Source organism: Bos taurus, chromosome 10 (assembly GCF_002263795.3).
Source record: "Bos taurus isolate L1 Dominette 01449 registration number 42190680 breed Hereford chromosome 10, ARS-UCD2.0, whole genome shotgun sequence".
NCBI classification, from domain to species: domain Eukaryota; kingdom Metazoa; phylum Chordata; class Mammalia; order Artiodactyla; family Bovidae; genus Bos; species Bos taurus.
Window position 1 is genome coordinate 26326722 of NC_037337.1, and position 23384 is coordinate 26350105.

The 23384-nt window shown below is 44.6% G+C and overlaps 1 protein-coding gene and 1 pseudogene across 1 annotated transcript; both read left to right on the plus strand.

Annotated features, from left to right (window-relative positions):
• Positions 1–9717: 9717 nt before the first annotated feature.
• On the plus strand, positions 9718–20653 carry LOC783301 (heterogeneous nuclear ribonucleoprotein A1-like; annotated as a pseudogene).
• On the plus strand, positions 11201–19227 carry LOC132346352 (uncharacterized). The gene is made up of 2 exons (XM_059890791.1): positions 11201–11830; positions 13404–19227. Exon 2 carries the CDS (start codon positions 13404–13406, stop codon positions 14478–14480), a length of 1077 nt encoding a protein of 358 aa, XP_059746774.1. The 5' UTR covers positions 11201–11830; the 3' UTR covers positions 14481–19227.
• Positions 20654–23384: the final 2731 nt, after the last annotated feature.

Consider the following 23384-nt stretch of genomic DNA (forward strand, 5'->3'; position numbering starts at 1 on the left):
TTCCTGTCTTCTGGGTCTTTGACACCATCCTCTTGTTTCTCATTCGCCTACAGCTTGAGATCCTTCCCAACACCATCCCCTTCACTCTCAGGCTTTTCAACAGTCTTGGGAGATTTCAGGAAGTCAGGAACTTCATTTCTCTGTTCCAAAAAAGTCCACTTATATCCACCCTCATCAAATGAGGTTCTTTAATAAGAATATAAAAATTGTATTCTATGTTTGGAAATAAGGCTTAAAGTATATGCTCAGTATGGTTTCTAAATGGTTTTGGATTCTTATGGAGGAAGATAAAAGAATAGGTGAAGCAGGGAGCTTCTGCACAGAGATGTAGAAGAAATGAGCAGGGGAGGAAGCTCAGGGAGGGAGGCTGAGACCTGGAGACACAGCATAGCTTTGACAAAGATGCATCCATGCCCCTCCTGAGCCCCTAAATATCCTCAGACCTAGCAAACCTCTTCTCACCTGATTGTTTGAGAATCAGTTCTTAAACATTTATGTTCAAACACGTTCAGTGTCTGAAGCCAAAGGGAGGGATGGGAAAGGAAGTGTCCCAGACGAAGGAAGCTTCAGCTGGAGATCTCTGACTCTGCCTCCCTCCCTGCAGCCTCTTGCCTAGTTCTGCTTATGACCTGTCACCACTCGTAGGTCAGCTTTAGACAGTCTGTGGAGTCTCAAGGAGTCAGAGTTGACTGAGCGATTGAACAGCATGCACAGCCTAAATACAGAGATTCCGGGAAAAGGATCCTGCAGCAGGATGGAGCTCTGTAGAAGACAGGAAGAGCTAGAGCTGGGAGAAGTGTTGCTCATTATCTTAGCTTAGCCTCCACCCCGTGCTTTACATTCTCCACATAATTGCTAAAAGCTAGTTTTTCATCTCCTGAGCCCACATGCTCTAGAGGCAGTGTTCCACAACTAGAGAAGCTTGTATACCGCAACGAGAAGTCCTTGTGCTGCAACAAAAGAAGCCCATGGGCCACAATGAGAGAAAGTCTGCACACAGTAATGCAGATCCAGCGCAGTTAAAAGCAAACAAGCCAAACCAACCAACAAAAAACTTGTCTTTCATCTCAGGCTTAGAATCGCATGTGGAATTACTGGATGGAAGAAAATGAATTAAAAGATATCATCTTGGTGAGGTTAGCCAATTTCCCTCTGGGGGAAATTGGGCATCTGGATTGTAGAGGGAACCAGGGTGGGTGAGGTCAGGGACAGCACTGACTTCAGATATATCTTTGGGTCTTTCTTCCTTCCTTCTTTTCTCCTCACTGCCCTCTCCTTCCAATCACTGGTCACCTCTTTGCCTGCCTCCACTTTTCCATCTTTTCTCCTTCTAATTATTCTCTGCTTCCTTACTTTCTACATGTGACAAGGAACTCTGGAATATTAATGAGTGTGTGTGTGTGTGTGTGTGTGTGTGTGTTTGGGGGGCTGTCCTTGAGATTTTACAAACCTTCCTTGTAAAATAAAACCCTCACCCTCTACATACCCCTTTCTTTGCAGTTTTAAAGATCATGTGGAAATGAACAAAACCACTCAGATGGGAACAAGAAGAGTGAATTTATTTAGTTTATTGTAGTCAGAAATCTTGAGAGTCCCTTGGACTGCAAGGAGATCCAACCAGTCCATTCTAAAGGAGATCGGTCCTGGGTGTTCTTTGGAAGGAATGATGCTAAAGCTGAAACTCCAGTACTTTGGCCACCTCATGCGAAGAGTTGACTCATTGGAAAAAACTCTGATGCTGGGAGGGATTGGGGGCAGGAGGAGAAGGGGACAACAGAGGATGAGATGGCTGGATGGCATCACCAACTAGATGGACATGAGTTTGAGTGAACTCCGGGAGTTGGTGATGGACAGGGAGGCCTGGCGTGCTGTGATTCATGGGGTCGCAAAGAGTCGGACACGACTGAGCTACTGAACTGAGTCAGAAATCAGCCACTATCCCTTTTATTTGTCAAAGACTCAAAAGCAGGGAAGTGGGAAACTTTTATTGGTGGAAAAAGAAGTTTTCAGATGTGCTCTGAAATTGGAGCTGCTGGCATGGAGCTGGAAGTGGGCTAACTAGAAGCAGGACAACCTACAGTTAGAGATGCATATTTGGTTTTTTCCAGTAAGTCCTAATATGGGGAAGCAGAGACAAAAATTAGGAAGCTTTAACTTAGTAATCTAGTCACAGCTGTTTGAGGCCAATAGACCACCTGTTTTGCTAACTCTAGCAGCTGCTGTTAATGACACTACCTTTGCCCTGGATGGAATATCATTGTTTGGCTTCCTGGACTGGTTTATGACGTAGAGTAGGTTTCCTGGATTTATTGATGCTGATTGTGGATCAGAAGTTTATCTTAAATATAGTCTGGCTGTTGTCTGTTCATGTATTTCGGTCTCTCAGTCCCTCTTTGTGTTCATTCTCTCACTTTCAAGAGGTTGGTCAACTTGTGAAAAGCAAGAATTCCAGATCTTCATTGCTCAGGAACAGTTCTGTTATCTTCATAGTCAACTGTATTGTAAGATCTTCTTGATCTTTCTATTTTTGTAGATGATCATCATGGTGATCATCTGATGAGAGAGGGGCTGCACATAAGCATTTAAGACTGTACAGCAGACCAGCATAATGATCACTATCACTAAAACAAAAGAAATTAATAGTCTCTCTGAGGAGCTTCAAAACCAGAAAGTCCAGCTGTCCAACCCAGGCCAAGAGACATATTCCATAGGTCATGAAGCTCAATCTTAGACATCCAAATAGCTTTTCTTTAAAGACAATGGAAGGCCTGTTAAATTTGCCTATTTCATTGACAAATACAACAGGAAGTATTAGTACTGGCCCAGGCATCACCATGACTAGCCAACAAGAAATCTTAAGCAATGTGAGTCTGTCACTACTCATGCCAGTGAGCTGAGACTGACCTCTAATCCATCTAAGGCAAAGGTTAGTGTCATTAACAGCAGCTGCTAGAGTTAGTAATAGGCTTATTATTTTTTAAGATTTTATATTAAAGTGTAGTTAGTTTATAATGTTGTGAAAGTTTCAGGTATACAGCAAAGTTATTCAGTTATACATACGCATATATCTATTCTTTTTTCAGATTCTTTTCCCATATAGGTAATTACAGAGTATTGAAGATAGTTTCCAGGCTATACGATAGGTCTTGGTTGATTACCTATTTTATTTATGTATAGTGGTGTGGATTTTTTAATCCCAACCTCCTAATTTATCCCTTCCCCCAGTAGTAGGTTTCTTAAAGGTTTTCTGTTTGTATGATTCCCACTGATGGGAACACTGTTCTGATTATTCAAATAAAAATGAGCCTGTAACTCACCCAAGTATTAATAATCCAGAATGGCATCATCTTGGCTTTGTATCTAAGCAGGAATTTCCAGTCTTGGTGATTTATAGAATTACAGACAAGTCTTGGAATACTATTCCTAATGATCATGAGGTGTTAGTCTGAGGCAAACAGGACCAGGCATCCTGATCACAAAGGAAGTAGTATCCCGGAGAGGTATGCGGAGATCCAGGGAAAAAAGTGCTGTTTATGACATGAGGTTGGAACCAAGGCCTTACATAACATGTTTGGATTTCTACTAGTCTTTTTCAGGTTTGGCTCACCACCCTACAAAGATTGTTGAGTTCAAATTTGGAATTATCTAGGGTCTGAACAATAGATTTTATTAACTGAGGGTCTTTTTCTGGGAGAGAGTGCATGCTTGACCACTGGTCACTGGGCACTTCAGTTGTGTGAAGGACACTAGCAGAGTCACCGCTTGACTTGTTTGGAATCAATTGTTCAAGTGGGTGCAAGTAGAAATGCCATTGACTGTGATCACCTGTGGCCTTATTTGATGAAATTGGAATTGCTCAGAGGGCTTTATCATGGGAATCTGGTGATTGTTGGTATATTCAGCAGTCAGTAAGACTGAGAACAGTCTTGTGGCTACCACTTGGGATCATCTGAAAATGGCAATTGAATGAGTATTTCCTTTTCTTTTTAACTTCATTGAGATATAATTGACAAATAAAATTGTAAGATATTTAAAGTTTACATTGTGACAATTTGCTATATGCAAACATTGAGAAAGAATTCCTTCCACTGAATGAATTGACATGTATCACCTGATGTATTTATCATTTTAGAATGAGTCTATTCTGACCTAACAATTATAATGTCAGGAAGAAAAGAGAAAAAGGCTCTTTATAGGTGAATGACAGTAAGCAATCTATAGAAAATAATAAGAATTATAAGCAAGCAGATAAAAAAAAAACCAAACAAGAATTGGATAGAAGTTTTGGTCCAACATACTGGCTAGAGGCTGTCCACTATCTGTGATCATCTGTTCCAAAGGTCTTAGGCTAGCTGTCTACTTCTGAAGATTAGTGGTTTCTGAAGGATCTCTGAGAATCCTCAGTTTGAGATCTTGTACTGAAATAGCCCTCTACTTACATGAAATTCTAAATTGCTGTAGTTGTGAATTGTGAACCCAGTAATTGATTTCCTATAGTTTTACTGCTGTATTTGTTGTTAACAGTATTTTGATAAGGTCCCTTCCTATGAGGTTCAATAACAATTTTTCTCTGATGTGTCTTTCAATAGATAAAATCCTCTGATTGAAAATAATGCAGAAATTGTTTAGAAAGATGTTGTGGGAGTGTGGCCTTAATCTGTTGGTGACAGGACTGGGTATATAGCATAAGAGTCCCTCAAAATATTTTGCCGTATCTGCATATGGTAGGGATGAGTCTAGAATTGGAGGTGAAATTTCAAATGCATGTGCCTCTGTGGGTTAGTCGCTCAGTCATATCCAACTTTATAGGATCTATGGACTGTAGCCTGCGAGGTTCCTCTGTCCATGGGACTCTCCAGGCAAGAACAGTGGAGTGGATTGGCATTCCCTTCTCCAGAGGATCTTCCCAACCCAGGGATCAAACCTAGGTCTGCTGCATTGCAGGCAGGTTCTTTACTGTTTGAGCTACAGGGAAGTCCCAATGCATATGCCTTCCAGTTATCAATTCATAGGGGGATAATCTATGTATTCCTAAGAGAGTTGTCTGTTAGGCCATAGAGATAGTGGCCAGGAGAAGCTGTAGTCAAGAAAACTCAAAGATTTCTGAAAATATTGCTAGTTTTTTTGGCCACACCTTGCGGCTTACGGAATCTTAGCTTCCAAATCAGGGACCAGACTTGGGCCACCACAGTGAAAATGCTTGGTCCTGTTAGGTAGGTAGAATAGGGAAAAGGAGTCCTAAATGGCGGTGACTATAAGACAAGGAAGGTCAAAGGAAGATCCGAGGACCAGAGTGAAGACTTCAGGCAGAACAAACAGCACTCCTGGCTAAGCCCAATTTGCATAGGGCAGGCCCAGGTGGAGGAAAAAACATATAAAAGGAGGAGCCAAAGCGCTTTCTCATGGACTCTCTCTCCCGAGGGCATGTGCATGCTCTCTCTCTCTCTCTTTCTCTCTCCCCACGCACTCCTCCACTCTCTTGTCTTCGAGTCTTGGATTCTCCTGCTATCTTCTAAATAAAATGGAGCTGTAACACCGATTTGCCTAAGAGCTGTAACACGGTTTGCCCAAGACCCGAGAGCTGTGATGCGCCGAGGGCTTTAATGTCCGTCGCTCCAATTCTTTGTTGTGACGAGACAAAGAACCGAGGAACATACACTCGCGTGACAGTCCTAACCACTGCATCGCCAGAGAATTCCCAATAGTGCTAATTTTATTTTATTAAAAAATTTTTTATTGGGGTATAGATGATTTACAGTGTTGTGTTAGCTTCATGTGTATGTCACTCGAGTGTATGTTCCTCGGTTCTTTGTCTCGTCACAACAAAGATTTGGAGTGACGGACATTAAAGCCCTCAGCGCGTCACAGCTCTCGGGTCTTGGACAAACCATGCTACAGCTCTTAGGCAAATCAGTGTTACAGCTCTATTTTATTTAGAAGATAGCAGGAGAATCCAAGATAGCAGGAGAAGAGAGCGGAGGAGCGTGCGGGGGAGGAAGGGAGGGAGGGAGGGAGGGGGAGAGAGAGAGTCCGTGAGAAAGCGCTTTGACTCCTCCTTTTATGTTTTTTCCTCCACCTGAGCCTGCCCTATGCAAATTGGGCTTAGCCAGGAGTGCTGTTTGTTCTGCCTGAAGTCTTCACTCTGGTCCTTGGACCTTCCTTTCACCTTCCTTGTCTTTTAGCCACCGCCATTTTGGACTCCTTTTCCCTATTCTACCTACCTAACATGTACAACAAAATAAATCAGTTACACATAGACATATATCCACTCCCTTTTAGATTCTTTTCCCATATAAGCCATTACAGAGTATTGAGTAGAGTTCCCTGTGCTATACAGTAGGTCCTCGTGATTGTGAAAGTTACTCAGTCATGTCCAACTCTTTGTGACCCCATGACCTTTACAGTCCATGGAATTCTCTAGGCTAGAATACTGGAGTAGGTAGCCTTTCCCTTCTCCAGGGGATCGTCCCAATCCAGGGATCGAACCCAGGTCTCCTGCATTGCAGGCAGATTCTTTACCAGCAGAGCCATAAGGGAAGAACATACAGTTGGTCCTTGTTATCTGTTTTATATATAGTAGTGTGTACAAGTCAATATCAATCTTCCAACTTATTTCCTCCCCACTTTACTCCCTGGTAACCATATGTGTATATATATATATATATATATATATATATATATATATTTTTTTTTTTTTTTTAAGTCTGTAACACTGCTGTTGTTCAGTCGCCAAGTCCTGTCCAACTCTTCATGACCCCATGGACTGAAGCATGCCAGGCTTCCCTGTCCCTCACCATCTCCCAGAGTTTGCCCAAGTTTATGTCCATTGCATCTGTTACTGTTTTATAAATAAATTCATTCGTACCTTTTTTTAAGATTCCACATATAAGAGATATATCATATGATATTTGTTTTTCTTTGACTTATTTCACTCAGTATGACAATCTCTAGGTCCATCCACCAATATTGCTAATAATAATTTAAGGATGCTGTTAGTCCTTTACAGAATTTCCAGAAGATTGTGTATGAAAAAAGGACAGCTTTCTTTATTTCTGTTTTTGCTATTATTTATTAATTTGTTTTTTTGTTGCCTTCAGTTTTTGAGTAAGAGGTAACACCATAGAGAGTTCTTTTATAATTGTTCCCATAAAGCTTGTGCCTCAATCACTTGATATTAAAGTTGGGATGCCCTTAGAAGAAGAATCTAAACCAAGCAGCTTTTTTAGCAACTGTAAAGCTGTAGCTTTTGGGCAAAGTGAAAGTGGCTCAGTCCTGTCCAACTCTTTGCAACCCCATGGACCATAGCCTGCCAGGCTCCTCTGTCCATGGAATTCTCCAGGCCAGAATATTGGAGTGGGTAGTCATCTCCTTCTCCAGGGGATCTTCCTGCCCCAGGAATCAAAACTGGGGTTCCCTGCATTGCAGGCAGATTCTTTACCAGCTGAGCTACCAGGGAAGCCCCTTTGGCAAAGATACAGTGCTATTAGATACAACTCATCCTGAAACTCTACATAAAATAACTAAAACATTTAAATCCCATGGAGTGTAGAAGTTAGGGGAGTATCTAAAGGTATCCAAAGGGCACTTGAGGTTTTGGTTCATGACCATGACCAACCTTTACAATTTTCCCAGAATTCTGTTGTTGACAGGTAACAGTGACCCTGTTGGGACTAGGGCAGGCCAGCACAGAATACATCAAGGTGACATATTGATTATTTTGAATTAAAATTACAAAGAAACAGCCAGTGCAAAAAAGAAACTCTGATCCTTTTCTTTGTTTCCCAGAAAGCAGTAAATAAATATCCCATGCGAAAGGTCTCCTCCCTGTCTAGGAGGCAGAGAGATATCTTTATCCCCAAAGATAAGGAAACCAGGGCTGAGAAGGCTGTAAAACTACCCTTGTTATTTCTTTACTAAGCAACTGCCCCAAGCCCAAACTCTGTTTAGATTCTTTACTAAGACTAAGTTTCTTAGCTCTGTCCATTCCTCACAAATATATTGTGCTTTTTGTGTGTGTGTGTGTGCTTTTTTAATCTCATCAGTATAACAGCTACCTGCCTTGGACACTTCGTAGGTCCTACTTCTTTTATTATTAATTAATTAATGTTTATTTTTGGCTGAGTTGGGTCTTAATTGCTACACACAGGCTTTCTCTCTCTGCAGAGAGGGTGGGGCGGCTAATCTCTAGTAGCGGTGCTAGGGCATCTCATTGTGGTGGTTTCTCTTATTGCGAAATGCACGCTCTAGGTGCACAGGGCTTCAGTAGTTGTAGGTTGTTGTTTTTGCTAAGTCACGTCTGACTCTTCACAACGCTATGGACTGTGGCGCACCAGGCTCCTTTGTCCTTCACTATCTCCCAGAGTTTGTTCAAATTCATGTCCACTGAGTTGGTGGTACTATGTAATCATCTCGTCCTCTGCTGCCCCCTTCTCCTTTTGCCTTCAATCTCTCTCAGTATCAGATAGAGCACAGGCTCAATTGCCAGGAAGCATGTGGGATCTTCCAGATGAGGAATTGAACTGGTGTCCCCTGCATTGCAAGGTGGATACTTATCAGCTCCTTTTTCTATGAGACCTCTATATACACAAAGTAAGTCTGTCCCCTTATTCCTGTTAATCTGCATTTAACCTACTTATTAGAATAGCCAAAAGAACTTGAGAGAGGTAGGAGGGACATGTTCCCATCCCCAGCAATTGGCACAATCAGCATGATACTGCCCAGACTCCTCTTCCCCAGAGGCTGTTGTAGCTGAGAGATCCTGGGACACCTGACAAAAGCTGGCAGAAAGTGGGATTTCTTATCCAGCAACCTCCTGGATATCTGCCTGCAGGATTAAGTGGAAAGGAAGTTGTGAGAGTCCCTTTTCTCTCTTTCTAAATTTAAATTACCTGAAAAAAAAAATACTTTCAGAATTAGTTTCCTGGACATAGTGACTCTGGCATTGAGCCTTTTCTTCTCAGAGATGGTCACTGTTTGTCTTTGTCTTTTGTCATTGTCATAAGGAGGAAAAACTATGGGGCAGAACACTGGCATAGCCTGATGTTCAAACTGGCCTCACAAGACTGGGAAGTTAATGGTTCTCATCAGACTGGCATCTGTTTGGACAAACTTTGCTGTGGGTCTCCTATGTAAAGACAAGCTGAGATTTTTCCTTTCGTCTTTTTCTATATCCTGAGAGCTTGGCTTTGTAACCAACAAGAATATTCTCTGTGGTCTCCACCATCCAGAGAGTACACTTACACTTACCAGGGTGCAGTTTCGTGGGTCAACCCAATAGCCAGCTCTCAGGGGAATTTTTCAGGAGTCCAAGTCTGTAAGGGGTTTCTGTCAACTTAATTTTTGTTGCTTTTTCAGTGTTTGTTTAAAACATGCCATTCCAGTAGCACCCTTACCTGGTATCACAGATTAGTGGGTCTGTCACTGGAGGCATTTCACATTCTCCTGGGAAACTAGAGACACCATTTTCACTACACCAGGTGCTACCGCCTGTAGCACCGAAGGCTTGTACTTTCTTAGACTAACTCTAGGAGTAAACTTTCTGGGTCTTGTGAAGGCTGCATACTCTATTTTGAGATGTAAGCCATGGAAATGAATTGATTTGAGTTGCTATTTAAGATGAAGATCCTACTCATCGATGACCAGATGATGGATCCTTTGAATTAGGAAATGGCAACCCACTCCACTGTTCTTGCCTGGAGAATCCCAGGGACAGGGGAGCCTGGTGGGCTGCCGTCTATGGAGTCGCACAGAGTTGGACACGACTGAAACAACGTAGCAGCAAGAGAAAAAAATTGTTTTAGTGAACTCTCTTTCTAAAACCAAATTTTAAAAGTGGACAAAATGCAAGCAAAAAATGTATACAGGCTTACCTTGAAGATATTATGGCTTTATTTCCAGATTATTGCAATAGCGTGAACATTGGAATAAACTGAGTCACATGATTTTTTTTGTTTCCCAGTGCATATACAAGTTATGTTTATACTGTACTGTTGTCTATTAAATGTGTGAAGCATTATTTCTTTAAAAAAAATATGTATACCTTAATAAAAATACGTTATTGCTAAAAGATGCTAACCATCATTTGAGCCTTCAGCAAGTCATAATATTTTTGCTAGTGGAGGATCTTGCCTTGACAGCTGACCAGGGTGGTGGCTGCTGAAGTTTGATGTGTCTTCAACAGTTTGTTAAAATAAGACAACAATGAAGTTTGCAGCATCAAATGATTCTTCCCTTCAAGAACAATTTATCTAGCCTGCAATGTTGTTTGATAGCACTTTACCCACAGTTGAACTTCTTTAAAAACTGGAGTCAGTCCTCTCAAACCACTGATTTATCAACTATGTTGGTGTGTGTGTGTGTATGTTAGTCGTTCAGTCATGTCCAATTCTTAGTGACCCCATGGACTGTAGCCCACTAGGGTTCTTTGTCCATGGGATTCTCCAGGCAAGAATACTGGAGTGGGTTGCCATTTTCTTCAGGGGATCTTCCCAACACAGGGATTGAACCTGGGTCTACTGGATTGCAGGCAGTTTCTTTACCATCTGAGCCACCAGGGAAACTATATTCGTATTGTAGTCTAAATCCTTTGTTGTCATTTCAATAATCTTCACAGTATCTTCCCCAGGAGTAGATTCCATTTCAAGAAACCACTTCTTTTGCTCACTCATCAGAAAGCAACTCCTCCTTCGTTAAGATTTTCTTATGAAACTACAGCAATGAAGTCACATCTTCAAGCTCTACTTCTAATTCTGTTTCTGACCTTGGGTGGCCTTGGCCAGGAGTGGCTTGAAGCAAGATCTCATATCCTCAACCAAAGATTGAAACCAGGCTTCACCTTTCTGCCCGTGGACACTCCGAGAAAGCATCGTTGAAGTCTTCCCTGCCTCCACTGCCATCATGTCTAAATCAGAGTCTCTCAAAGAGCCGGAACAGCTGCAGAAGCTCTTCATCGGAGGATTGAGCTTTGAAACAACTGATGAGAGTCTAAGGAGCCATTTTGAGCAATGGGGAACGCTCACAGACTGTGTGGTAATGAGGGATCCAAACACCAAGTGCTCCAGAGGCTTTGGGTTTGTCACATACGCCACGGTGGAGGAGGTAGATGTGGCCATGAATGCAAGGCCACACAAGGTGGACGGAAGAGTTGTGGAACCAAAGAGGGCTGTCTCAAGAGAAGATTCTTGTTAGGTAGGTAGAATAGGGAAAAGGAGTCCAAAATGGCCGTGGCTAAAAGACAAGGAAGGTCAAAGGAAGGTCTGAGGACCAGAGTGAAGACTTCAGGCAGAACAAACAGCACTCCTGGCTAAGCCCAATTTGCATAGGGTAGGCCCAGGTGGAGCAAAAAACATATGAAAGGAAGAGCCAAAGCACTTTCTCACGGACTCTCTCTCTCATGTGTGTGTGCTCTTTTCTTTCTCTCTCTCGCTCTCTCTCTCTCCTGCTATCTTCTAAATAAAATAGAGCTGTAACACTGATTTGCCTAAGAGCTGTAGCACGGTTTGTCCAAGACCCGAGAGCTGTGACGCACCGAGGGCTTTAATGTCTGTCACTCCAAATCTTTGTTGTGACGAGACAAAGAACCGAGGAACATACACTCGCATGACATCTATAGTGCCGTGACTCAGATTTAACCTGGCTGAAACAACCTCTGCGTGGAAGAGGCCAAGCACAGCAGGAGCCCAACTCTGCAAAGCTCCTGAGCTAGAAGCAGAAGGCAAAGAAACCCAGCCCAGGGGAAGGCCCATCGTGCTGGAAACCCGGACAGCGAAAAACGAACTCAGCAGAAAACTCACGCAGCCCGGTCTGAGATTCCAGAAGACCTCCTGTTAAGGTAAGAGATCCTCGCTCCTATGGCTGGAGGGACCTTTACAATCTCTCATTTCTTGTTTCCTTGAACCTCCCGCGACAGGCGGGTGGCAGGGGGCACAACTAAGGGACTCTGGAGAGGCTACTCCTCAGCATGTCCCAAAGGCGCTATCTGCTGAGCCCCAGTAGCTGTTACACAAGCCGGTGGGGGTTCTTCTGTCCTTTCTCTTCTCTGTGCCAAAGATCAGTCCAATGAAATTGTGAGCACCGGTCAGATATTTAGCAAATTTTCCGGCGGGCTATGAATGGGATTCCTTGACACGTTTTTCCCACTGCTTTTTCCTCCTGTCCTTCAGCTCTCTCCTGGGACTCAAGCCCGGCCAAAACTAATGAAACTCAGGCTCTGATGCCTCATTGCAAAAATTCATTGAGAGACAAAGTGATAAGAGGTAGATTTGTTAGGATCCAGAGAGGAGCCACCCTTTAGGGTGTGAACCATTGCCGAGGGCAAGGGCTGTGGCCATGGAATTAGGCCTGGCTAGGTTTTGTGAGGGGATGGAATTCATATGCTAATGAGTGAGAGGATCATCCCAGCCATTGGGGAACCACCCACTCCTCCCTCTTCTGACCTTGTGCCTTGGAGCTGTCCTGCCACCTCTGGGTGTGTCTGTTGGTTTATAGATTGGGGATTAAGGTTTACTTGAATTTGACTTGTCATCTTGGACCCAATTGATTTTAATTGGTTTACATTATACCCTTGTGCTATGTCATTCTTTCAAAGTTTGTGCTCTGCCCACTTCCCTCCTGTTTCATGCTCTTTTCCTGAGCCCCATCTAGACCCACAAGGTTGCCTCTACAATCTTCTGGAAAGACAACCAGAAAATAGTTGGCCTTGGGAGGGAAATACTCTATAATATCCAACCCCCTAATCCTACCCAATACTGGGCACACTGGAGATCTTGGGGACGCCCAAACTCCAGTCCGGGGGATCCCAGGAGGTCATCACGCCTCGACCTGCCCGCAGATTCAGTCTCTAGGAGGCTGTCACGCCTCAGCCTGCCTGGGGATCTGCACCCTGACCCAGGGACGCCCGGCTCTCAGGTTGCAACAGTTCTGGGTAGGATGAACTTACATCATATCTATTCCCATCCGCAGTGGGCAAAACAAACCTCTTAATTCTACCCAGCATTGTTAACACTGGAGATCTTGGGGACGCCCAAACTCCAGTCCCGGGGGCGGGGGGGGGGGGGGTCCCAGGAGGTCATCACGCCTTGACCTGCCTAGGGATCGGTTTTTGAAAGGTTGTCACGCCTCAACCTGTTTGGGGATCCTTTAGTCCCAGGGGTCCCAGGAGGTCGTCATGCCTCGACCTGCCCAGGGACCCAATCCTCGGGAGGTCGTCACGCCTCGACCTGCCCGGGGATTCAGTCTCTAGGAGGCTGTCACGCCTCAGCCTGCCTGGGGATCTGCACCCTGACCCAGGGACGCCTGACTCTCAGGTTGCAACAGTTCTGGGTAGGATAAACTTCAGAAAGACTCACCCTTAAGGAAATCGAAAGAGGTCTTTTTCTTTTCTCCCTGCCATGACTGTCTTTCAGATGGGAAGTAACCAATCCACTTCCCGGCAGACGCCCTTGAAATGTATCCTTGAGAACTGGAAGCTGTTCGACGCTCTAGCTCTAAGGAGAAGTCGTTTGAAATTCTTTTGTGCCACTGCGTGGCCACAGTATCCACTGGGGGACGAGGAACACTGGCCTGAGGATGGAACTTTAAATTACAATACCATCCTGCAATTAGAATTATTCTGCAAAAGACAAGGGAAATGGACAGAGACCCCCTATGTCCAAATTTTCTTCCGACTAAGAGATATGAAGGAACTCTGTCTTAAGTATGGGATTGTAGTATGCCCTAAAAGTGAGCCCACTAGGCAAATGGTGTTAGGCACAGGCAACCAAGAAAAGGAACCCCCTCGTGAAGGTTCACCTCCCACAGCTCCCGAGTTGCCTGGTGCTCCTTCCTCATACCCAAACGTGCCCCCGTATCTGGGAGCACCTCCTCCACAAAAGCCAGCTCGAGTATGTCCCTTAGTTGAAACCGGAGGAGAATTCGGACCAACCCGGGTCCATAAGCCTTTCTCCCTCTTAGAACTAAGGCAGATCAAACAAGACCTGGGAAGCTATACAGATGACCCAGGCAAATATATAGATACATTCCAACATATTACCTTGGCCTTTGACTTGACGTGGAAAGACATCGTGGTCATATTTAGTCAAACTTTATCTGATCCTGAACATACCAGGGTCTTAAAGGAAGCCCAGAAGTATGCAACAGGGCTCCACATGTCCAGTGATAGATACCCAATAGGGGGAACTGCAGTCCCCTCCTCCGATCCTAGTTGGAATTATAATGACCCTGAGCACATCTGGGAAAGAGATCATTTTCTAATCTGTGTGAAGGCAGGACTGAAAGCAGCCCAACAAAAAGTAATTAGCTATGCCCAGGTCTCAGCAATAACTCAGGAGCCCAATGAGAACCCCATTGCCTTTCTGGAGAGGCTAAAAGAAGCACTCCAAAAGTTTACCAACCTGGACTTAGACTCTTACGAGGGACGGGTGATTTTAAAGGACAAATTCCTGTCCCAATGTGCATCAGATATCAGAATTAAGTTACAGTAGCTACAACAGCAGGACCCTGCTGCCTCTTTAGATGAGATGGTCCAGACAGTCACCAATACCTTTTATAACAGAGAACAGGAAAAGGAGGCCAAGGCCCAGGAGAAGGAGAGAAAGAAAGAGACAAGGCATGCCCAGATGCTGGCCGCCTTCCAGAGAAGCCCTATGGCAAACCCCAAGTCCTTGAAGGATAAGGCACAAGACAGATGCCTGATCTGTAGACAGGCGGGGCATTAGGCCAAAGAGTGTCCAAACCCTGACAAGTCTCCTAGAACGGCTTGCCACAAATGCCATCAACTGGGACATTGGGCGGCACTCTGCCCTGGGGACCCAAGAGCCTCAAGGTCAAGCGCCAAGCCTACCTTCACGATGGTTCAAGAGGACTGAAGCGGCCTGCTCCAGCCAGCCCACCTGTCACAGATAACCATCACGGGGCTGGAGCCAAGGGTGCAACTGGATGTGGCAGGTAGGTCCGAGAATTCCTTGGTTGACACAGGGGCGACCTACTCTGTCTTGATCTCCTACTCTGGAGCCTTCTCCTCCCAAACCTGTACCATTTTGGGTGCTACAGGAAAAGCAACTACTAAAAGATTCACCCGAGCACTTCTTTGTTGCTGGGATGGGCAAATATTTTCCCACCAGTTTCTGGTGGTCCCTGAGTGTCCTACTCCCTTACTGGGAAGAGATATACTCACTAAGCTGGGGACCACCCTTGTGATGGGAAGTTTTTCAGCCCGTAGAGCTCTACAGCTCCTGGTTACTACTGAAGAACCCATTACACCTTCAATAGAGAGGGACCAAAACCTACGGGAAGACAAAATTAACCCCCAGGTGTGGGACCAGGGTATTCCTGGACGAGCCCACCAAGCTGAACCGGTCATCATTGTCCTCCGAGATCCCACTCGAATTCCTAATTGGAAACAATATCCTCTCAAAAGAGGGGCTCGGGAGGGACTACAGCCTTTAATAAATAAATTCCTTGCTTGTGGGCTATTGGTCCCCACCAGTTCACCATGTAACACCCCAATCCTCTCAGTAAAGAAAAAGACAGAACCTGGCGACTGGTTCAAGATCTCCGGATCATAAATGAAGCTGTAGTCCCCCTCCATCCCACAGTACCCAATCCCTATGTAATCTTGGGGAGAAATCCCACCCAGTGCCAAGTGGTTTACAGTCTTGGATCTCAAAGATGCTTTTTTTTTTTTTTTTGCATACCACTGGCTAAAGAATCCCAATACCTTTTTGCCTTTGAGTGGGAGGCCCCAGGAGAAAAACACCAACAGATGACTTGGACAGTATTAGCTCAGGGGTTCAGAGATAGCCCCCACCTGTTTGGACAGGCCCTTAGCCGGGATCTCTTAGATCTGGACCTGGGACCTAATGGGAAAATATTACAATATGTAGATGACCTACTAATCTGCTCTCCAGATGAGAAAAGTGCCCAACAACATGCAATTCAGGTTCTAAATTTCTTGGCAGAAAGGGGATATAAAGTCTCCCGTGCTAAGGCACAGATGGTCGAGACAAAGGTCACTTACCTGGGAGTTCAGATTACACACGGGTCCAGGAGGCTGTCCTCTGATCGGGTACAAGGAATCCTCCAGTTGCCCTCCCCCACGACTCGAAAACAATTGCGAGCTTTCCTGGGGCTAACTGGTTATTGTAGAATCTGGATACCCAATTATGGTCTAATTGCCCAGCCCTTATATGAAAGCTTAAAGGGATGAGATGATTCAATCTCACTGATGTGAGGAACTCCTCAAAAGGAGGCAGAGGCTACACTAAAACAGGCCTTAACTCAGGCACCTGCCTTGAGGTTGCCAGACCCAGAAAAAGCATTCCAACTTTATGTCCATGAAAGAGAGGGAATAGCCTTGGGAGTATTAACTCAAAGGTTGGAATCTGAGCCCCAGCCCGTAGCTTACTTATCCAAGAGGCTCGATCCAACTACCTGAGGTTGCCACCCCCCCCCCCCCCCGCACCTTCGAAATCTTGCAGCTATTGCAATCATGATAGAAGATGCTTTAAAACTCTCCTTTGGGGGCAAACTAACTATTTTTACCAGCCACCAAGTAAAACAACTCCTAAATGGGAGAGGCCATTTATGGATGTCTGATCAAAGAATCCTCAGATATCAAGTAATGTTGATGGAAAATCCAGGCCTCACTGTATCCCCTTGTGAGGTTCTTAACCCAGCCACCCTCCTCCCTACCCCCGAGGGCTCTCTCTCCTTTCACTCTTGTCTAGAAATCTTGGACCACTGGACAAAACCCCAAGAGGGATTGTCAGAAGATCCTCTAACCAATCCTGAGGAAATCTGGTACACTGATGGAAACAGCTTTGTCTTGGATGGAAAAAGAAGAGCCGGGTATGCAGTAGTCTCCAATTTTGAGACCATAGAGGCTAAGCCTCTGCCACCAGGTACTTCAGCCCAATTAGCTGAGCTCATAGCCCTGACTCGAGCTTTAGAGCTGGGAAAAGGGAAAAGAATAGCCATTTACACTGATCCAAGTCTGCCTTTCTGGTGCTACATGCACATGTGGCTGTTTGGAAAGAAAGGGGCCACTTGACCACCCGAGGGTCCCCAATCAAATATGGTGATCAGATTCTTGGAGGCAGTCCATCTGCCCACTGAGGTTTCAGTCTCCCACTGTAAATGACACCAAAAAGAGAGCATAGAAGTGGCACGAGGGAACCAAGCAGCTCATCAGGCAGCTAGGAGAGCAGCATTACAGAACCATGACCTAATAGGGATTGCCACCTTAGTTCCACAGACTAATTTGCCAGAAACTCCTTCATATACTGAAAGTGAGATTCTTAAAGCTAAGAGCGAGGGCTTTCAAGAAGATCATATGGGGTGGTTCCAAAAGGAGGGACTCCTTTTTCTGCCTGGAAACCTCCAATGGAAGTTGGTTAACTCCTTACATGCCACTACTCATTTAGGAGAAAAGGCCCTCCAAAGATTACTAGAAAGGTCCTTCAGAGGAACAGGCCTCCAAACAACTATAAGACAGGGGGTCTCCTCTTGTCCCACTTGCCAGTTAAACAACCCTCAAGGAGCTCGAAGACCCCAGCTGCCCAGCCCGTCCAACGATGTGGGGCCTACCCAGGAGAGGACTGGCAGATGGCCTTCACCCAGATGCCAGTTTCTCAAGGGTATAAATACCTATTAGTTATGATAGATACATTCACAGGATGGATTGAAGGCTTTCCCACCCGGACCGACAAGGCTGAGGAGGTAGTTAAAAAACTGCTCCATGAAATCATTCCAAGATTTGGTCTGCCCAGGTCATTACAAAGTGACAATGGAACATCATTTACTTCTAAGGTCACCCAAGGAGTCTCGAAAGCATTGGGCATTACTTATTATCTCCATTGTGCCTGGAGGCCTCAGTCTTCAGGAAAAGTAGAAACAGCCAATCAATTCTTAAAATCAGTGATAAAAAAGATAACACAGGAGACCTCCCTGGGATGGAAGGAGGCTTTATCAATAGCTCTCCTCCACACCCGCATTGCCCCTAAGGAACAAGTTGGTCTTAGTCCTTATGAGATGCTATATGGGAGACCTTTTGTTTATGTCAATGACCTCTTCCTAGATCCAGAGGTTCAGACCCTCTAGTCTTATACCATAGCCATTGGGCAATTCCAACAGGATATACGCTTGTGGGGTATGAACCAGGGCCCAAAAGATTCTAAGGAGTCCCCACTATGTGCTCCAGGAACTCAAGTCCTAATTAAAGTCTGGAAAGATGGGTCCCCAAAGGCTCAACTCCAGCCCACATGGAAGGGCCCCTACTCTGTAATACTTTCTACCCCCACAGCAGTCAAGGTACCAGGACATGACTCCTGGATTCACTACTCACGAGTCAAGCCATGGAAGAAAACAGAAGAGGACACTTGATACACCTGTGAGCCCCTGGGAAATCTGATACCTATTCAGAACTACCAGTGAGTGCCATTCTAATGAACACCCCCAAAATCTGGTTTCTGGGGATAAGATTTCTCAGGATAACTCTAAGAAGCCAACACAGCTTGACAGAGACTGTACTCCAAGACAGACAGGAGATAGATCTTCTGATCCCTGAACAAGGAGGGACTTGAGCTACCCTGGCGACGTGAATTTAAAATTGACCGATATCCCTACTAGTCCTTATTATGCTATATTGATGATGATTATGATTATTCCATGTACTGTCAATTGGCTAACCTGTTTTGTCTCTGCCCAGGTCAACCAGCTACAACATGCAGGGCCGGTTCAACAAAAATATAAAACTGCAGCTGACCACAGAAAATATCACACACCCTTGGACACCGCTATAAGGACTCTGAAGCTTGAGACTAGCAAGAGGGGGAGGCCCAATACCCCTCGCTGTCCCAGTTCAGCAGGAAGTAGCCAGAAAGACCTCGACGCCCCTATTCCCAAAGAATTGGGCCTCCAATCTCTTGAGGGGGGAATGTTAGGTAGGTAGAATAGGGAAAAGGAGTCCAAAATGGCCGTGGCTAAAAGACAAGGAAGGTCCAAGGACCAGAGTGAAGACTTCAGGCAGAACAAACAGAACAAACAGCACTCCTGGCTAAGCCCAATTTACATAGGGCAGGCCCAGGTGGAGGAAAAAACATATAAAAGGAGGAGCCAAAGCGCTTTCTCACGGACTGTCTCTCCTGCGTGCGTGCGCTCTTTTCTCTCTCTCTCTCTCTCTCTCTCACTCTCCTGCTATCTTCTAAATAAAATAGAGCTGTAGCTGCCTAAGAGCTGTAGCATGGTTTGTCCCAGACCCGAGAGCTATGACGCGCCAAGGGCTTTAATGTCCGTCGCTCCAAATCTTTGTTGTGACGAGACAAAGAACCGAGGAACATACACTCACGTGACAATTCTCAAAAACCTGGTGCCCACTTAACTGAGAGATTTTTTTGGTGGCATTAAAGAAGACACTGAAGAACATCATCTGAGAGATTATTTTGAACAGTATGGGAAAACTGAAGTAACTGAAATCATGACTGATGAAGGCAGTGGCAAAAAGAGAGGCTTTGATTTTGTAACCTTTGATGACCATGACTCCGTAGACAAGATTGTCATTCAGAAATACCACACTGTGAATGCCCATAACTTTGAAGTGAGAAAAGCCCTGTCTAAGCAAGAGATGGCTAGTGCTTCATCCAGCCAGAGAGGTCGAAGTGGTTCTGGAAACTTTGGTGGAGGTCATGGAGGTGATTTCAGTGGAAATGACAACTTTGGGGGTGGAGGAAACTTCAGTGGTTGAGGTGGCTTTGGTGGCAGCCATGGTGGTGGATATGGTGGCAGTGGGGATGGATATAATGGATTTGGTAATGACGGAAGGAATTTTGGAGGTGGTGGAAGCTACAATGATTTTGGCAATTACAACAATCAGTCTTCAAGTTTTGGACCCATGAAAGGAGGAAACTTTAGAGGCAGGAGTTCTGGCCCCTATGGTGGTAGAAGCCAATACTTTGCCAAACCATGAAACCAAGGTGGCTATGATGGCTCCAGCAGCAGCAGTAGCTATGGCAGTGGCAGAAAGTTTTAATTACTGCCAGGAAACAAAGCTTAGCAGGAGAGGAGAACCAGAGAAGTGACAGGGAAGCTACAGGTTACAACAGATTTGTGAACTCAGCCAAGCACAGTGGTGGCAGGGCCTAGCTGCTACAAAGAAGACATGTTTTAGACAATACTCATGTGTATGGTGAAGGAAATGGCACCCCACTCCAGTACTCTTGCCTGGAAAATCCCATGGATGGAGGAGCCTGGTAGGCTGCAGTCCATGGGGTCGCTAGGAGTCAGACATGACTGATCGACTTCACTTTCCCTTTTCACTTTCATGCATTGGAGAAGACTATGGCACCCCACTCCAGTGTTCTTGCCTGGAGAATCCCAGGGATGGCCTGGTGGGCTGCTGTCTCTGGGGTCGCACAGAGTGGGACACGACTGAAGCAACTTAGCAGCAGCAGCAGCATGTGTATGGGCAAAAAACTCGAGGACTGTACTTGTGACTAATTGTAAAACAGGTTATTTTAGTTTCTGTTCTGTGTAAAGTGTAAAGTGTAAAGCATTCCAACAAAGGGTTTTAATGTAGACTTTTTTTTTTTGCACCCACGCTGTTGAGTGCTAAATGTGATAGTCTGATCATGATGCTGAATAAATGTCTTTTTTTTTTTTTATGTGCTGTGTAAAGTTAAAAAAAATAAAAGAAACCAGGCCTCAGCAGTGAGCACTGAATCCTAATCATTAGACCACAAGTGCCAGCAGATAGTGAGAAGTCCCTGGCTTATCTGCTTTATATAAATGAATTCAACAAAGAGATGGAAGATAGTGAAACAGTGAAGTGTTTATTAAGAGGAAAAAAAGATACATGTGAATAGATATACACTGGTGGGGTGGGATAGGGATGGGGTGGCTCAGAGAGACAGTCTCACTCTTGCAGTGGTTTAAATCACTTACATGGAGCACTTCTTCCTGGTTTCCTCTGGCCAATCATCTTGCTTTGCCTGGCTCTGAGTCCCTCTGTTATAAATTCAAGTCCTCTCCTGTTTGCGCAAATCTCTTAGCCAAGACGGATTTCGGCACAGAGGCCTGTGGGAAGGTTGACACCACCTATTATGCAGTGGTATGCCATCTTTTCAGCCCCTGAGGAGCCTTTCTGCACATGTGCAGTTGGAAAGTTCTCTTTTACCTCAAGAATGAGAAATATGCAATCTCTTTATCTCTCTCTTTTTTTTCCTTTTGAACTTTTCCTTTTGTGCCAACAAATGTACAAATAGTCAAAGTTATGGTTTTTTCAATAGTTATGTATGGATGTGAGAGTTGGACCATAAAGAACGCTGAGCATGGAAGACCTAATGCTTTTGAACTGTGGTGTTGGAAAATACTCTTGAGAGTCCCTTGGACTGCATGAAGATCAAACCAGTCAATCCTAAAGGAAATCAGTCATGAATCTTCATTGGAAAGACTGATGCTGACACTCCAATACTTTGGCCTCCTTATACAAAGAGCTAACTCATTGGAAAAGACCCTGATGCTGGGAAAGATTGAAGGCAGGAGGAGAAGGGGATGACAGAGGAAGAGATGGTTGGATGGTATCACCGACTCAATGGACATGAGTTTGAGCAAACTCCTGGAGATGGTGAAGGACAGGGAAGCCTGGCGTGCTGCAGTCCATGGGGTTGCAAAGCACTGGACACGACTGAATAACTGAACAACAAATGGAATATACCGGATTAACAATGTTGTGATAGTGTATATATATATATACATACATGTATCCAAGCTTCCCTTGTAGCTCAGCTGGTAAAAAATCTGTCTGCAATACAGGAGACCTGGGTTCAATTCCTGGGTTGGGAAGATCCCCTGGAGAAGAAAATGGCAACCCACTGCAGTATTCTTGACTGGAGAATCTCATGGACAAAGTAGCCTGGCAGACTACAGTCCATGTGGTTGCAAAGAGTTGGACTAAACCAACCAACCATACATGTATCCATTCTCCCCTAATCCCCCCTCCCATTCAGGCTGCCACATAATGTTGGGCAAATTTCCATGTGCTATACAGTAGGTCCTTGTTGGTTATCCATTTTAAATATAGCAGTGTATATGTGACCATCCCAAACTCCCTAATTATCCCTTCCCTCCAGCAACCATAAGTTCCCGGTCTCTTTATCTCTTATCTGGGCAGGACTCAGCTCCTCCTTTCTCCTACCACGATCTTTACCTTGGAGTATCTGTCCACAGAGGATAGACTTCAGCTACTCAGATTGGTGCCCATCTATCTCAGTTCTTTTGCTATTTTTACCACATCTGTAGAGACTGCCTCCACTAAGAGGGAGTCTTCATCCCCTGAAGTATGTAGGTTAATGAGAGCATATCCTGCTTGATAACCTCCAGTTTCAGTTTTAAGATATGATCTGTCAACAAGTAAAATTAGGCCAGGGTTATCATTAGGAGTCTAGAAATCTGAGATCCAAAAAGTTCTCTGTCTGAGATAAGATGATCATGAGGCTCCCCTTCTTTTGGTCAGAGAAGAATGGTAGGATTCAGGGTGCTTTAGTGGTGAACAGTATGTGAGATGTGAGAGTAATGTATTCTAATACCTTAGCTGGACTTGCTGGCTGGATATTTATACAAGGCCTCCACGTGGCACCATCTTCCTCACAACGTGATGATTGGGTCCAAGTGTGGGTGTCCCACAACAGAGAGGGAAAGCCAGGCAGAAGCTGTCTCACCTGTTATGACCTGGCTTTTTAATTTATTTATTTTTGAACTTTTTATTTTGTACTGGGGTATAGCCGATTAACAATGTTGTGATATTTGCAGGTGAACAGCGAAGGGACTCAGCCATACATATACATGTATCCATCCTCCCCCAACCCCTACCAGCCAGGCTGCCAACTAACACTGTGCAGAGTTCCATGTGCTATACAGTAGGTCCTTGTTGGTTATCCATTTTAAATATAGTCATGTGTTCACGACCTGCCCAAACTCCCTATCTCTTCCCCTCAGCATCCATAAGTTTATTCTCTAAGTCTCTATCTTTCTGTTTGTAAATAAATTCATTTGTATCATTTCTTTTTAGATTCAATACAATATTTTTCATTTGACTTACTTCACTCAGTATGACACTCTCTAGGTCCATCCGTGTTGCTGCAAATGGCATTATTTCATTATTTTTAATGACTAAGAAATATTCCATTGTGTATACTTACCACATCTTCTTTATCCATTCCTCTGTTGATGGACATTTAGGTTGCTTCCATGTCTTGTTATTGTAAACAGTGCTTCAGTGAACATTGGGGTGTATATATCTTTTTGGATCATGTTTTCCTCTGGATATATGCCCTGGGGTGGGATTGCAGGGTCATATAGTAGCTCAGGACTTCTCTGGTAGATCAGATGGTGAA

Excerpts from the sequence above, each read along its gene's own strand:
- LOC132346352 (XM_059890791.1), top strand. The coding sequence starts at position 13,404 with ATGGGAAGTAACCAATCCACTTCCCGGCAGACGCCCTTGAAATGTATC.